Here is a 16,969-nt window from a genome sequence, read left to right as displayed (position 1 = left end):
GCACGTGCCAGAGGGAGGGAGGAGGTGGCCCAGAGCGGGGTCAGGTGAGGTGACGTGGAGGCGAGGCCAAGGGCCTGGGCGGTGGAGCTGGGGCCTCTGTGGCGGGGCAGGGCCTGAGCTACATGTAAAGACCCCGGAGCTCCCCTCTGCCCACCGCTCCCATCCTCCAACCAGTGTAACAGACGCCGTGTTTCTCAGGAAATTAAAAATCAAATTAAGCAACAGGAAATTTTTTTCCGAGCAAATTTTAGGAGGAGGCTGTTTATGTAACCAGACAAGGGGCGGGGTTCTGGAGCCCCCAGCGCTGAGCCCAGCTGGTGGTCTCCGAACCCGCTCCTTGCACGTCAGGGTTCTCCCCTCGGGGCCCCCACGCCCCTCTCGCCCCTTCGGTGCTGTGCTCCCCCACACCGGCTCCTGCTCAGCTGGACGAGTCTCGCTGGGAGTTGGAGACACTGGGCTGGGCAGGGCTTTCCGAGCCGTCTCAGAGAAGCAGCGACGGGCCGGGGTCAGGGAGCGAGCGTGGCTGTCGCAGACTTGGTAAACACCACGGCGTGTTGGGGATTAGCAGGAAACCGTGAATAAAATCGCTGGATTTGGTAAGGGATTATCCTCCCAGACAATTAAAGATGCTTTTCACTACCCTCTTCCCCTTGTTGGAAAACAGCCGCAGATGAAGGTCACAAGCTGGAGGCGTTGGTCAGTCTCACCCACTTGGAACAGACAAGGGCCAAAGTCCCCAGCCTCGCCCTACCCCGCGCCCTGCCCGCTCCTGGCCACTTTGGCTTCTTTCAGTGGTGCAGTTTTCCTTACCGCCGCTTGCTTCAGCCTCGTTGTTTCCTAAGCGTCAGATGCTGGATGGGCTGGAAGCTCGTTCAGGAGCTCTCCCGCTGGGTGGCCGGACCAGCCTGAGAGAGGAATGTTTTGATGCAGAAGAATAATTCATTAGCGAAGGCAAGGAAGGCGCTTTTAACGTCCACAGTGCATCGCTGTGTGCGGAGGGCTCGTCTCAGTTCAAGGTCACGGCTGAGTGAGATGTTGTCAAGAGAGAAAAAAATAAATAAAACTGACTGTGCGGTGGTGCTTAGCCGGGCCTGGCCGTTTAGAGTGTGCTGGACACGCCGGGAAGACCGTTCCGCCGGCAGCAGAAAACTCCCTCTGGTAGGAAGCGTGGGTGCCCACGCCAGGCTGTGCACTCGCGCAGTCTCGCCGTCTCCAGGAGAGGGTGGCTCGGGGCTCCTCTGACTGCAGCCCCGGGCCCTCCCCACGCACGCAGCCGAGGCTCACCCTGCATCCCAGCCGCGCCGGTGCTCTGGGAGTGAGAGGCACCGCAGGAGACGTAGGGCTGCAAGATGGGCTCTGGAGGCCGCGCCAGCCGCCCAGGCCCCGTGCAGCTGGGTGCTCAGCTGTGAGCCAGGCGTCTGCTTTCTGGGGCCGCCCTGCGGCCCAGAAGCTGAACCTGGAAAGGAGCCCGAGAGGGGCTCAGACGACGCCTCCCAGAGAACTTGAGCCATGGACGGGGTGTTGGGGAGGCAGGGTCTCCTCCAGACACACGGAGTTAGTGCAGAGACGCGGCGGGGTCCACAATGAAGCACGGAGAGCCTGGGCCACAGTCAGGTCAGGGGTCAGGGGTCAGACAGCCAGCTCCAGCCCCCGCCGAGCGTCCTCCGGGTCGAGCTGCCCCGCCGCGGCGTTGGATAGCCGTGACCGTGAGGCCCCTGCAGACTCGGCTTCTCCCTGTCGTGATCGGATCTTGAGGGTCTCTGGGGAGTTTGTAAGCCAAGGCGGCCACTCCAGGAGGGTCCCCCAGGTGCGATGGCCAGTGGGCTGTGGAGGAGGCCACCCAGGAGACACAGGACGTAGCTGAAGCAGGTGTCACTCTCAGATCCGTGGGAGTAGGGGGCCCTGGGGACACCTGGGGGCTGGCGGGAAGTCTGGAGGAGGTGGGGCTGGAGCCGGTGTGTGGGTGAAGCTCCAGTCCGCTCTGGGGAGCCCTACGGCTATGTGTGGTGTCTGGTGCTGGGGGGGCTCATCCCGACTCTGGCCCTGCCCGTAGGGTTTCATGCAGCAGCTGTGGGGTGTGCTGGGTTTTGTCGGTGGATGGCCAACACCTGGGTGATGCCTCAGGACTCCCCCCCACCCCGGCCCCGCCATGGGGAGGAGGTTTTCGCTGGGTCAAAGGTGGCAGGTGTAGCTGGCTTCAGACGACTCCAGTCAGGCCTGACCCACAGCGACGGCAGCTTGATTACCTGTAAAGGAGCGTCCATCCTCGCGGGAAGCCACTCTTCCGCGTGGGAGCCCTCCCGATCCCGGGTCTCCCTCGGCGGCTGCCTCCCCACCCTGCCTTTGGGTTGGCTCAACCCATGGCGATGTCCTAGGTCCACCGAGCTTCCTGACAGGATGAGGGTGCGATGGGCCCCTCCCTCCCTTCCCCCCTCTCTCTCTGTCATACACCCCCACCCTGAGATAAGTTACACACCCGCGCGTACTGCAGTTATGAATTTCCTAAAAACAGAGACCACAGTTTATGGAACCCGAGAGTCAGCGTCGACTGCGTCCGCCAACCCCACGCCTTGCTCAGCTTTTCCCACTGGCCCCGAACGCCCAGGGCAGAACTCCTGGCGGACTGACTGATGTGTCATGTGGTCTCTGTCTCTCCGTTCTTGTCCTTTCTTTTGCCTCTCACGACACTGACTCTTTGAGGAACATGGGTCACATCTTCTGTGGGGCGTCCGTCACTGGGGGGTTGCTGGCTTTGCTCAGGCTGCCAGTCAGGTTGTGTGCAGGGTGGCGAGCCAGGGCCGCTGGCTGGTGGGGTTGGCTTTGGGCGGCTGGGGTGCCGTCTGCGGGGGCAGTACCCGGGGGCCCTGGGTCTCTTGGGAGAGGCACCCTGGGCCTGAAACCGCCTCTCCTGTGTGTTCAGAGTCCAACAGCCGCCGGGCGGTGAACCAGGGCTACGTCACCAGCCTGCTCAGGCTGCACCAGGACTGGCACAGCCACGACGCAGCCGCCGCCTGCGTGCCGATCCGCCGGGGCCTGCTGCTCTGCCTCAGGAACGTCACCACCATCCGCTCCGGCAGGGAGGCCTTCCTGGCGGCGGGGGGCATGGAGCTCCTCTTCAGCCACGCACAGGTGGGTCGCGTGGCAGCCCCGGGCTGCCGGAGAGGCCGTCCCACAGAGCGGGGCGCCCTGCCTGCGGTCCGGCTCCTGCTGGGTCACGCGTGTACTCGCCCCCTCATGCCTGTGGGGGGCAGGCTCTGGGAGGAGCAGCGGGTGGGGGCCCTGGCCCATGTCCCAGCCCTGCCCTGCACCTGTGACTTGCAGGACAGCCACCCAGCGTCCCTGGGCCTCAACTCTGGGAAAAGCGGAAACAATAGCGTCTGTGTGGTTGTGTGGACGCCATAGCTACGTGGAGATGCCGCGTGCTTACAGGGGCTGGTCATTCCTCACTTCCTGCTGAGCGTGAGCCCTTGCTGGGGCTTGGCTGTGGCCCACAGCACCTCGGACCTGCAGGGCAAAGCCCCACGGGCAGGCAGACGCCACGGTGGGAGATGCCATCTGGCCAGGAAAAGGGCTCTCTATGTAAGATATTGGAACTGAGGGGGAGGCTACAGGAAAGAGGTGACGCCAGGGGCCCGCGCTGTGGCGCAGGGGGTTAAGCCACCACCTGTGACGCCTGCAGCCTGTGTGGGTGCACGTTTGAGTCCCGGCTGCTCCACTTCCAATCCAGCTCCCTGCTAATGCACCTGGAAAGGCCCTTAACCACGTGGGAGACCCAGACGGAGTTCCTGGCTCCTGGCTTCAGCCTGGCCCACACCCGGCTGCCGTGGCCACTTAGGGAGTGAACCAGTGGATGGAGGACAGCTCTCTGTCCTCTCCGTGATGCGGAAATGATGATAACTGCGAATGGCACAGGCGCTGAACACCAGCAGAGAGAACCAACTCTGCCTGGCGCTGCCGCTCCCCCTGCTGCTGCCCCGCCGTGCCTGGCCTGGGACGCCATCTTGCTGGGCAAGGGGTTCTGTGTGAGAACTGAGGGGACCCTGTGGCACGGAGGTGCCCAGGCCCAGAGACCCTGAGGCCACGGAGAGCGAGGAACAAAGCGCGCTGCCCACTGCCGCCGCCGGGGCTGCTGCCATGTTGCCGGGCAGAGGTGAGCAGAGACTCGGAGCGCCCCGCTGTGCCACAGGGGCAGCCCTAGAGTCCTCGTCCTCACGGCCTTAACTCCAGTCTAGAGGCCCGCTGGGGTCTGAGCAACTACTTGGCTCCACTGAAGGATTCAGGCTGCCTCTCCCTGCCCAGAGTGGCAGACCTGGGCGATGGCTGGTAGCTCTAAGTCCCACTTGTTTGGGGGAAGCCAGCAGCCCCTTGGCAGCCTGAGGCCGCGGAGACAGCCAGGGCGTTTTCCAGCCCGAGAATCCTGCAGCCGCCAGGGTTCTGGGCTCGGCCCTGCAGGTACAGCTGCGTGCTCTGCGTGACGTGCTGCTCCCCTGGGTAAGTTGCACTCATCTGGGGACCCAGGAGGCCCTGCCTGAATCCCTCTGCTTCGGGCTGGAGGCTTCCAGCCACGAGCCCAGCACAGCTGGCACTGACACCATGCGATCCGGGTAAGATCCAGGTATCTTGCAGCTCCAGGACTGGGACTGTGAGCACGACTTGTTCAGGGTCATCAGGACACACAGGGCAGGGCCTGGGGCGAGCCTGCTGCACCCCAGTGCTCCAGACCCACTCCTGCCTCAGCGTGCCCTGTGTGCACCCGGGGGCCTGGGGTGAGTCCCCTGACATGGCCCACTGCCTGGTCTCTCGGTGCTGCAAGCCGCAGCAGTAGTCACACCACGCAGGACCTGGGGAAGGCCCTGTCCGTGTGATGCAGTCTGAGGGCCAGAGCTCCTGGTGCCGCTCAGGTTTGCCTGGTGGGACAAGGGGACGGCCTCCTCCGTGTCCCACAGCACCAGACACATGGCTGCAGTCTTCACGCGACACCCAGCCCCGGACACTGGCGTCAGAGGTAGCACTGTCTCCACGGACCGCGGAGGGCAGACGCTGCGGCACTCGTAGACACGGCTGTCCCTGCGCCACTGGAGAAGTCACTGGGACGTCACGTGTCTGGGCCCAGCCACGACTCCGTCCAAAACAAGGGACGCCCCCGTTCCATCCCAATAAAAACTTTCCCGTGAGAACTACTCCTTAGGAAAAGGAGCTTTTGTGCCGCATGCGCAGGAGTCGTGAAGATGCAAGAAGACGACACCTGCGGCGGCCCACGGTGCTCATCCAGTAGATCTGGAGGAGACGCCGGACACAGAGTTCAAAGTAACAGTCGTGGGCAGCCAGGTGCAGGCGTGAGAGCAGAGGGAAACGAAGGTAAAGCCGCGGATGGCGTGGTGGGGACGCGGATGGCGTGGTGGGGACGCAGATGGCGTGGTGGGGACTGCACGGAAGAAGTGTATCTCAGAGTTCATGCACCACCAGCCAGTGCACAGGGGGTGGGAAACGCGGGAAGCTCTCTCCCTCAGATCTGGGACAGGACAAGGCTGTACGCTTCCAGCCTCTTGTTACATAGTAGTGCAAGTGTTAGCAAGGGCGATTCGAGGGTAGAGAGAAATAAAGGCATCGGAATTTGGAAGGAAGAAGTCAAAGCATCCATGTTTGCAGATGGCATGGTACTGTACGTGGAAAAGCCTCAACACCAAAAGGCTGCTGGGACTGATAAACCAAGTCAGGAACGTTGCAGGATGCAAAGTCAACATACAGCAAGCGGCAGCATTTGGATACACCCATGATCTTGCTGAAACAGAAGTCAAGAAATAAATTCCTTTCACAGAGCTACAAAAATTAGGGATAATGTAACCAAAGAGCGAAAGATAGCTACAATGAGAATTGTAAAAATTGATGAACTGAATCAAGAATACACACAAAAATATTGAAAGAAATTCCTTGCTCGTGTATTGGAAGACTTAGTGTTGTTAAAGTGTTGGGGCTGACACTGTGGCGGGCATCCTATATGGGCGCTGGGTCGAGTCCCGGCTGCTCCACTTCACATCCAGCTCCCTGCTAATGCACCTGGGAAAGCTGCAGAGGACGCCCCTCGCCACGAGGGGGCGCCTGGCTCCTGGCTTCGGGTGGGCCCAGCTCTGGCTGTTGCAGCCATTAGCAGAGTGTAACAGCAGATGAAAGACCTCTCTCTGTCTCTACCTCTCTCTGTAACTTTGTCTTCCAAAAAAATAAGTTTTTAAAAATGTCTATAGTATCTAAAGCAATCTATGGATTCAATACAATTCCTAACAAAATGCTGATGACGTTTTTATAGAATTAGAAGACAACAGTCCCCAAATTCACATAGAGTCACAAAAAGCACTGAATAGCTAAAGTGATCCTGAGCAAAAAAATAGGAAGCTGGAGGCATCCCAAGATAGGGTTTCAAAACATACCACAAAACTACATGAGTTAAAACAGCGTGGTACTGGCCTAAAATCAGCACTCAGGTCAGTGGAACGGAATAGAAAGCCCATACACTAAATCATGAACATGCAGCCTACTGAGTTCTGACAAACGTACCGGAACATACATTTTTGGAAGGATAGTGCTTTCAATAAATGATCCTGGCAAAACTGGATGTGTGTGTGTGTGTGTGTGTGCGTGTGAAGGAAACTGGATCCCTGTCACCACATACAGAAATCAACTCACGATGGACCAGAGACCTAAATGTAAGATTGAAAACTATGAGATTTCTAGAAGAAAACGCGGGAAACACTTCAAGACATTGGTGCTGGTGATGACTCCTTGGATAAAACTCCGAAAACGCAGGAAAGAAAAGCAAAAGCAGAGAAACGGGATTCTGTCCAACTCCGAAGTCTGCACGGCGGAGAAGCCGTCGCCGGAGCGGAGACGTCCAGCAGAATGCGAGACAACGCTTGCAAGGGATCTGACAAGGGATGAATATCCAGAATAGATCAGAAACTCAGAACACTCGACAACAGCAAGAAAACCCGAACAAGCCAGTTAGGAAATGGGCAAAGGACCTGCACAGACATTTCTCAGAAGAAGAAACGCAAATGGCCAACAAACGCATGCAAAAATATTCTCAGTATCCTCAGTCATGAGGGAAATGCAAATCAAAACCGCAGTGGGATATTGCCGCACCCTTGTCAGCATGGCGGGTAGCACGCGCTGGTGAGAGTGGGGAGGGGGGCTCTGGCACACAGTCGCTGGGATGTAAACGGGTGCAGCGCCTGTGGGAAACAGGGTGGAGAGTTCCTTAGAATCTAGAATTGGAGCTGCCAGTAGTCCCGCAGGTGCACTGCTGGGTGTGTAATCCCCAAGACAGGAGCTCATGGTATCCCAGAGACACCTGCTCCACCACGGACATCAGCGCTGTTCACCGGGGCTAAGCTGGAACAGTGAAGGTGTTCCTCCTCGGGTGGCGGGAACGACGGGGCACGCGGTGGGATATTACTCGGCTGCAGAGAGAGGTAAGCCTGGCACCGGCAGCCACGTGGATGGCACTGGAGGATGCCACGGTGAGTGAAATGGGCCGGACACAGACATGCTGCCTGTCCCCCTACACGTGGGAGCTGAAATGAAAAAACGCTCCCATCTGAGCATTGAATATTGATTCCCGGGGCGGGAGGGGGCGGGGTACACGGGACTCTGTGTTACAATTTGGTTTTGTAAACTTAAAACTTTTCGGAATATGTTACAATAAACCCTGTCCTGCTTCTGCTGTTTGTGATGTCATCACGCACGCGGCAGACATGAGCTGGGTCCAGGAGGAACCCTGAGCACTCCCACAGCCTTGGCCCCTCCCAGCTGCCCGGCCCCCAGCCCCGCCCCACAAGCCTCCCCTCCCCACACAGACCGGGAGCAAGGATCCTGCTTGAGCTCCACTTGCCTGGGGGGTTGGGGGGATAGGTTGTGAGAAGACCCCTGCAGGTGCCCTGAAAGACTATGAGGCATCCTCGGTCTGCAGGAGCAGGTTGGAGTGGCCACGAGGAGACCGCTTGTTGGAGGCACACAGTGTCAGAGACCCAAAGCGTTGCTAAACTTCGTGGCTGTCACACTTGAGCGTGCGCGAGAGCCCCGGGGGACGTGCTGTAGTGCAGATTCCAGAGTGCGTAACGCAGCTGCTCTGGGGAGCGCAGGGTCCGCGTTTCCAGCAGGCTCTGGGCCGATGCTGGCGGTTCAGGTGCCTGGGACCCTGAGAGTGAGCTGCTTAGGTCACAGCCAGAGTCACCGTGGCTCAGAGAGTGGAAGGCCTGACCTCAGTGCCCCGGAGCCTCTCGCCCAGCAGGACCAGCGGCTGTAGCGCCGTGCGCCCGGGGGAGGCTCCAAGTCCAGAAGGGAATGTTGCCAGCCTGGAGTCGGGAGCCCGTCCCGGAGCTCAGACGGGCCTGAGATGGTTCCTGTGGGGAGCAGCCCGGACTGGACTGAGTTACTGGAATTAAGACTTATTCTATGCATCTGCTCTCCCACAGTGTGGCGCTGGGAGAGAAGTAAGCAGCTTCCGCACAGCTGCCTCCAGTTCAACTAATAAACTGTAGGACTTGCTCCTGATTGGAGGAGAGCAGCGTACTCGGCGTGTGGGCAGCCGAGTTAGGATTGGCGGAGGAGGACTATAAAGGAGGAGAGAGACGGCATGCACCAGGAACATCTAAGGGGAACATCTAGCTGAAGGAACACCCGTGCAGCCCCCGAGAAGAGCCGGCTGGCGGTGTGCCGCTCCCCTGCGGAAGTGGGGAATGTGGCCAGGGGGAACTGCCCTTCCACGGAGGTGGAAGGGATAGTAGCCAACCCGGGAAGAGCCAGCAGCAAACCCGGGGAGGGCCGAGCAGACGAAAGAACAGCGCAGGGTCCTGTGTCGTTCCTCCACGAAGAGGGGGAGCGACAGTTCCCTGGTCACTCAGCAGTGGGGCTGGGGCTGGGGCTCACAGGAGGGCCACAGCCAAGGTGGTGAGGTCTTGGGCAACCTGTCGCACACAGGTGCAGGGCATGGTCACGGCTGTGCAGGCGGTGCACAAACCGCGCAGGGCAGGAGAGCCCCTCTTGGTCTCAGCTGCCTGGGGAAGCCTCAGAAGGAAGTCTTGCGTCAGCCAAGGGAACACTGGTGCTTTGTGCGCTGTCCGGGGAGCTGCCAGGATGTGGCTGGGAGGAACGGGGGTGAGAGAAGCAGCAGGACATCTGGAGGCGGCAATGGGGAGAAGGGCCAGGGTGAGCCGGAAGGCCACACCCGCGGAGCTTTCCCGTGGAGGGCGGTCCCTGCAGGGAGCTCTGCCACCTCTGTTGGTGGCCTTGGGATTTCCCCACCTGTGTCCCAGGTGTTGTGGGGGGAGGGGACACAGGCCGAGCCGGGTGGGCCTCAGAGAGCAGCTCCCCTGACCCGAGATCCGGAGGACACGGGTGAGCCAGGGACACCGGGTCAGGACTGGGGGATCCCAGGAGCGGGGAGGTGGCGGGGCAGGGCCGGCTGAGACCCCAGGAGCTGCGTGGCCAGCGCGTGGTGAGGAGGGCTGAGGCGGCTTGCGGTGGAGTCGGAGACAAGGCGGGGCCCGAGTGTCCTGCTTGCTCCTGAGAGCTGGGGCCAGTTCCCTGCAGTCAGGCACAGGTGGCGGAGAAGGCAGGTGTGGCCGGACAGTTGGAGCTTCCCAGGATGTGAGAAAGGATTTGGATCCTCCTCCTGCCGGTTTGCTGCAGGGGAGTGGGCTGGCATGATGCGATCTGCTTTGATTTCTAAATTAAAAACAAATACATGGCCGGCGCTGCGGCTCACTAGGCTAATCCTCTGCCTGCGGCGCCGGCACACCGGGTTCTAGTCCTGGTCGGGGCGCCGGATTCTGTCCCGGTTGCCCCTCTTCCAGGCCAGCTCTCTGCTGTGGCCCGGGAGTGCAGTGGAGGATGGCCCAGGTCCTTGGGCCCTGCACCCGCATGGCCCGCAGTGGCCAGCCCGTCTCAGCGAGCGCCCACCGACACACTGAGGAGACACCATGTGCACCCTGCGCTTGCTCTCAGCTTAGAAGACCTGCTTGTACATTTTTCTCAGTGTCTGAAAAGAAAGGTCTTGTCATGTTCCATGACTGTCAAAAAGCTCCGTCTGCAAACCCGATTTTTCTTTGCTTTGGGCGGCACCAAGAGGGACCGGCACTGTGTGTGTTGAGCCAAAGGCACGCGGCCGCATTTAGGTACCTGGGATGCAGCCTGCGCGTCTGATTTCATATTTCATCCTTCCCCTTCATGTGTTCTCTTCAGAGAGCGGCTGAGAGAGAAGACAGACTCGCGTCGACTCGGCTCTTGTTCCCTAACTTGGGCAGTAATTCAGGCCGACACGTGGGTGGCTGAAGCGGGAGCTGGCTCCCCCGCCCCGCCTCCCGCTACCCTGGACAATGGCTTGCTTTGCGTGAAGCCTCCCTTGAAATAATTTTGAGTCTATTTTCAGGCTAAATTTATTCCGATCCCATATGAGCTGTGAAAGAGAAATACAAATGCAGGCTCTGTAGTAGAGAAAACTTCACACGCGTGTTCACACGGGACCGCCCCACGCAGGGCGTGTGCATGCACTTAGGCTGTGTGTGACGCGCGCCCTGAGACACCTCTGGCCACGAGGGGCGCGCGCTTGCACGGTGGGGTCTGACGCACTCTCCCCTCGCCCAGAGCCACCTGGAGGACAGCAGCGTGGAGCCCGTGGTCTCGGCCATGCTTCAGATCCTGCGACAGTGCTGCCCGAGGAGCGCCCTGCCCCTGGCCACAGCCAGCTGTGCCTATGCAGCCCCGGTCCCTGGGAGCGTCACCCCCTCCCCTCCCCCGGCTCTGACGGACGGTAAGAGAAGTGGGCGGCCCTGAGCTCTGGATGAGCGTGTGCCTTTTGGCTGTAAGTAGAGGAACGTGGGTAAAACTAGAATCTGTTGTTTCACCAGCCAACCGTGGTTGTCTAATAAGCTAATTATGGATATAGATGAAAAAGCCATTTTTCATACACAGGGCGAACAAACACCGAGCTCACTCATTTGGTTCTTAATTATCAGCGGTCCCCAGGGTGCCTGGAAGCTATTGACGGCCTGCATGGTCATCTGGCCGATTAAAAAAGACCTGTTCGCCATTCCGCCATCAGCTGCCGTCGCCTGCCCCTGCGCTGGCTGCTGGTGGGGTTCGCTCACCCCAAGGTGACACGGAAATGGAACGCCTGCTGCTTCAGACCCCGTGCTGGTCTCAGGGGGTCTGTTAGCGGATTATTCAGTCTGCAGCGAGGTCTCCGTCCACCTCGTACCCTGGTCTTTCCAGCTTTGTCTTCCACCACAGAACGCACTTCCTGGACACGATTGTGCCGCAGTGGCACGGGCTGCTGTGTGGGGACCTTCTGAGTGACCTGCACTTGCAGATTAGGGGCCCAGTGCAGGTGATCTCCAGGTTACGGCACGGTTTGTTGGCTTTGGTGCCGTTCATCCTGGGAGTGCCTGTGAATGGGGCGGGGACTCCAGCGATGGCCGCTCCGCGCTCCCTTTGCGTCTGCGGGGGAGGGGGCGCGGACTTGGTGATGTGGCGCCCACGTGCCAATCAGCTCCTGCGTGTCAGGAGCCCGTGCACCTGGTGGTGGTCCCTGGTCTATGGGAGGAAGCAGAGCTGAAGGTCTGAATCCCGAGCAAGGGGCCCGGCTCACCCTCTTCTCCGCCCCCCCCCCCCCAGAGGAGTTTGAAGATGACAGTGATGAAGAGCTTGACAAGGACTCGGATCCTGAAGACATGAAAGAGGTGGGTGCCTGCCCTTGCTTCTGTCGCCCGCCAGGTTCCCGTGAGGCCGGAGCTCGCCTGGGCCCAGTGTGAGTCCAGGGACCTGGAAGGGACACTGACGAAGTGACAGGGCGGGTCTGGGTTCCCCGTGGCTGCTTCCGTCTGGCAGGTGGAGCGCACGGTGGCTGTGAGGTCAGAGCCGTCTGTCACGGGGCTCTGACGCTGCGTCAGGTGGATGCCCACTCAGAGCCGTCTGAGTGAGCGAGTGCAACTGCAGCGAGGGGGGGTTTCCCCAGGCTTTCAGAGGCCCCCTCGTGGCTCCATGGGTCTCTTCTCCAGCCACTCGGCCCAGGCCTGCTGCGCCCTGCGACTGCACTGACATCTGAGCCCAGGGCAGGGTCCTCCCTGGAGATCACGGGGCGCCTCTGGCCACCGGGCCGTGCCGCTCCTCGGCCCCTGTGCCATGGTGGCCTGGGCTACAGAGCAGAGGCCCGCAGAGGCCTGTCTCTAGGTGGGTCAGCAGTTGTTCCAGGCTGTGTGGACGATGCAGCCTTTGTCACGAGCGCGCAGGAGCAGGCACGGACAGCGTGTAAGTGAGCAGGGGGTGGTGCTAAGCCTCCTCCTGCTCGGCGATTCGCCGCCGTAGTTCTTGCTTGTAGGTGGCTGTCCTGGGCGTCATAGAACCTTCAGCAGCGTCGCTGGCCTCTGTCCACGGGATACCGGCAGCACCTGCCCCTTCTCCCCAAGTCATGGACCAGAAATCGACAGAATCGCCCCTAGTTGAAAGCCACTGCTCCAGCACAATGATAGTTTGTCTATGAGTTGTAATTCCACCTCCATTCCCTTTGGTGCACGTGGGCGTGGGCAAGTTCCTTCAAGTTATGGATCCTTCATTTTGGTCATCTCTAAAGTCAGTCCCAGAAACAGGTGCTGCCCTTTATGACATTCCTGGGGAGGAAAGCTGAATTTAAACAACCTCCCTCCTCCCCTCTTCCCTCCTCCCTCCTCCTCCCCTCCTCCCTTCTCCCCTCCTCCTCCCCTCTTCCTTTCCTTCCCTCCTCCCCTCCTCCTCCCCTCTCCCCTCCTCCCCTCCTCCCCTCCTCCCTCCTCCTTCCTTTCCTCCTCCCCTTCTCCCTCCTCCCCTCCTCCCCTCCTCCTTTCCTTCCCTCCTCCCCTCCTCCCTTCTCCCCTCCTCCTTTCCTTCCTTCCCTCCTCCCCTCCTCCCCTCCTCCCCTCCTCCTTTCCTTCCTTCCCTCCTCCCTCCTCCCCTCCTCCCCTCTCCCCTCCTCCCTCCTCCCCTCCTCCTTTCCTTCCCTCCTCCCCTCCTCCCCTCCTCCCCTCCTCCTTTCCTTCCTTCCCTCCTCCCTCCTCCCCTCCTCCCCTCCTCCCCTCCTCTCCTCCCCTCCTCCCTCCCCCCCTCCTCTCTCCTCCCCTCCCTCCTTCCTCTGGAGGTCTTCATCCCGTGGTCCTTGCCTGCTGGTGGCATCAGCACTCACACAGGGATGGCCCTCGGCTCAGGTCTCGATTTACATGGCTATTGACAGCCTGAGCGTCTCAGGGTTCTGTTGATAAATAGAATCATTTCCGAAGTCATCAGGAGCAAATTGGCTCTTGCCTGGGGCCGGGCAGTGCGGGCCGCGGTGCGTGTGCCACGTGTGAGCGGCGCTGGTGGCTGCAGTCATCCGTCACTGCCACTCTCCCTGGCCTCCTGCGCGCTGTGTGACAGCGGCTTGTCTGACGCGGGGCCGGCGCCGCGCGGATCTGATGCGGGGGCAAGGCTTGGGGCTGTGCCTGGCCTCACACACCGCAGGGAGGGCTTTAGTCACCGCCCGCCCGCGGTGCCCGCTCCGCAGGTGGGACCTAAACAGATGCACAGACCTGGCGGGGGAGAGGAGCGTGGAGAACTGGGGAGTCTGGGGACTGGTCACTAACAGCCTTCAAGCCAGGGAGGACTGCGGTGAGTGTGAGTGTGAGCTGTGGGGAGACGGAGGCCTGTCCCCAGGGATGGGCTCTGGGTGCAGCGAGAGCAGGGCCCTGGTCTGCCCCCCGTGTCAGAGATGAGGACGAGAAGCTGGGCGGGCTTTATTTCTGGTCACAGAGCTGACTCGGGCTTGAACCTGTGGCCGTCTCTTTTGAAAACTGTAGGCGACAATGGGAACCAGCCTCTGAGCGGGGAGGATTAGAGGGGCTTTCATCTGGGAACGGTCCTGGGAGTGGAGAGCCCAGGGCTTCCTTTGATTGGGAGCACAGCAAACCCACACGGGGGAGAGAGGCCAGGACCGGTGCAGAGTGGGCGTCGGCCGCGGTTTCTGTTCACAGAGCACTAGGCTTGGACAAAGGGAAGGCGAGGACCACAGGGGCGTTTTCACACTCACTCTCCCGGCCTCCTCTCCCACCTCCTCGTTTCAGTCTCTTATTTCTTCCAGGCACTTTTGTGGGTGAGATCCACAGGCAGCCTGCGGGGCCTGGGACGGTCTTGTCACACAAGCAGATGGCCCAGCAGGGTCTTAGCCTCAGAGCCCTCACGGTGCAGTGAGCATGGGGCTGGCCTGACTCGAGTGTGGGTCCCCTCCTTCCCAGGGGCGCACACTCAAGTCTGGCAGGAAACATCTGATCCCAGGGCCCAGGCCAGAGAGCACTGTGTAGGCGCTGGTACCCAGCGGGAGAAGAGAGTTCTGGGCTCCGGGCGGGCGCAGATGCAGGTCCACCCCCACGGTGTGCACACGGTACTTGGGGGCGGCACAGATGGCGGTGGGAGCCTGCTGTATCCCTGCACTGCAGACTTTCAGAGACTGGAAACCATCTCTGTGACAAGGGCACACTTGGCTGTTGTCCTGGGAGAGCCGTTGTCACTAACACAGAAGTGCACAGCTGGGGCTGTGTCCCAGAGAAGCCCGACTTGAAAAACAGCAAGTGTGCTGACCTGCGCTCTGAGTCTGTGTGTGTCACCTCGCCACGCGTGGAGTGCGTCAGCCTGAGGCCCAGGGGAGCCACAGCACCCCCAGCTCCAGCAGGGAGCTCAGCCGTGTTTGCTGCCAGGGACAGTTTGCTCAGTGGCTGCCGGGGCTCAGCCGAGGGCCTGGGGCAGGCGGGAGGTGATGGCAGACGTTGGGAGGGCAAGAGTGCTGGCTACGGGATTGGGTCTGGCATGAACCACACCTGAAATCATTGCAACCAGCCCAGGTGATTTACTTTTCTTAATTTTTTTTGTTTGTTTTTTGACAGGCAGAGTGGACAGTGAGAGAGAGAGAGACAGAGAGAAAGGTCTTCCTTTGCCGTTGGTTCACCCTCCAATGGCCACCGTGGCCGGTGTGCTGCGGCTGGTGCACTGCGCTGATCCGATGGCAGGAGCCAGGTGCTTCTCCTGGTCTCCCATGGGGTGCAGGGCCCAAGCACTTGGGCCATCCTCCACTGCACTCCCTGGCCACAGCAGAGAGCTGGCCTGGAAGAGGGGCAGCCGGGACAGAATCCGGCGCCTCGACCGGGACTAGAACCCGGTGTGCCGGCGCCGCAAGGCGGAGGATTAGCCTTAATTTTTTTAAAAGATTTATTTATTTGAAAGGCAGAGTTACATAGAGAGAGGGAGAGACAGAGGCGGCAGCGGGGGCGGGGGAGGGGGAGGTCTTCCATCTGCTGGTTCATGCCCCAGATGAGTGCAATGGCTGGAGCTATGTTGATCCAAAGCCAGAAGCCAGGAGCCAGGAGCTTCTTCTGGGTCTCCCATGTAGGTGCAGAGGCCCAAGGACTTGGGCCATCTTCTACTGCTTTCCCAGGCCATAGTAGAGAGCTGGATCGGAAGTGGAGCAGCCAGATCTCGAACCAGTGCCCATATGGGATGCTGGCATTGCAGGTGGTGGCTTCACCCGCTATGCCACAGTGCTGGTCCCAAGATCTTCCATTCACTGGTTCACTCTTCAAGTGGCCACAATGGCCAGAGCTAGGCTGATCCAAAGCCAGGAGCCAGGAGCTTCAAGGCCTCCTATGTGAGTGTCGGGGCCCAAGGACTTGGGCCATCCTCTACTGCCATCCCTGGCACAGTAGCAGGGAGCTGGATGGTGGGATGGTGCCATGGCAGTGCCCGCCTCACATTTCTTTTAAGTGGAAGTGTGGAGGAATATGGCAGAAGGTGGAGGGAATATTGTATTTTCTTTTCCCCTGGACAAGGACTTGGTTTGATTTGGGCCTTCAACACTGCCAGCTTTTTCCTTAATGAACCAACCATGCTTGTCAAACACATGGTAGACGCTTCTCCTTGATGGTGCCAGGGAAGCTTGGGGGAGGACGTGGGAGAGGAAGGGAGTGGCCCTCTGAGTCCTGGTGCCTTTCTCGGAGACGTGGTAGCCCTTGCAGACAAGCCAGCGTCGAGAAGTCAGCCTCACCGCGACTGTTGGGAGATGCTGACCCGGAAGGAAGGTCGTTCGGCCCACGGAGGGAAGCGTGGCAGTCCCGGGTCTCCCGGAGTGGACGGGTCGCGGCGGTGGGAGAGCACGGGCTCCTGCGGCCACGCAGCCTGAGGCAGTTCCTCCCGCCTCTTCTCACACCTTTGCTCTGCGGGGAATCCCCACTGCTGTGTCTGTGCATGGCTCTGTTCCCCAGGTCGCTGTGTGGCCGGCCCTTCTGTCGCCGGGGTCTCAGGCTGCGTGCTCCTCCGAGGAGCCGGTCAGGTGGCCCACCCTCAGAGCCCCCGTGCCCCGCTCAGCCGCCGCCCCTCCTGCTCTCCTCCTTCCCCAGGCTCCATGGGAAGGGACCGTGTTTGCCGACTTTCTCAGTGACGGCGTCTTCCGGTCCCTGAGGACAGATTCCACAGGGGCAGGGGTGTGTGTGTGTGTTGCATTGTTTCCTTGGGGCAGGGGTGTGTGCCTGTTGCATTGTTAGGGAATCTCCAGGGCTTGGGCGAGTACCTGGTCATAGCAGGTGCTTGTTGAGTGTGTGTGGAAACAGCAAAGACAGATGTAGATGGAAGAATATGGGAAAACTCGCCATGACCCCAGGGACGGGGTGATGAGATAAAGCATTCTTCTGTGTGCTGCTCCTAGTTTGCTCAGTCCACCTCATTTGCTACAAAGCGTTACTTACGTATGATGCCGGCTAATACATGCTGACACTGTAGTGACACGGAGTTGCATAGCCTCTTCCTTTCTTGTTTTTAAAACACCACCCAGCACATTCGATTCTCTGCTGGACCGGTCTACACTGCGACTTGGAGACAGGGAACCCTACCAAGCTCTGAGGAAACACGCGGTGTCTGGTCTCGGGCT

General features: G+C 60.1%; 1 protein-coding gene across 4 annotated transcripts in view; it reads left to right on the top strand.

The window, feature by feature from the left end:
* The window catches only part of AGBL1 (AGBL carboxypeptidase 1), a 635,239-nt gene that overhangs the window by 114,530 nt on the left and 503,740 nt on the right, over window positions 1-16,969 (top strand). For all 4 annotated transcript variants that reach the window (XM_089311047.1, XM_089311048.1, XM_089311050.1 and 1 more), the window contains exons 7-9: window positions 2,921-3,129; window positions 10,639-10,804; window positions 11,668-11,732. In XM_089311047.1, the coding sequence (XP_089167173.1) occupies window positions 2,921-3,129; window positions 10,639-10,804; window positions 11,668-11,732 (440 nt within the window). The remainder of the gene's footprint in view (window positions 1-2,920; window positions 3,130-10,638; window positions 10,805-11,667; window positions 11,733-16,969) is intronic.

Source organism: Oryctolagus cuniculus, chromosome 12 (genome assembly GCF_051225735.1).
Source record: "Oryctolagus cuniculus isolate XC-2025 breed Fujian yellow rabbit chromosome 12, ASM5122573v1, whole genome shotgun sequence".
Lineage (NCBI taxonomy): Eukaryota > Metazoa > Chordata > Mammalia > Lagomorpha > Leporidae > Oryctolagus > Oryctolagus cuniculus.
Note: the sequence above shows the minus strand (reverse complement) of the source record. Positions and strands in the feature narration are given on the sequence as shown.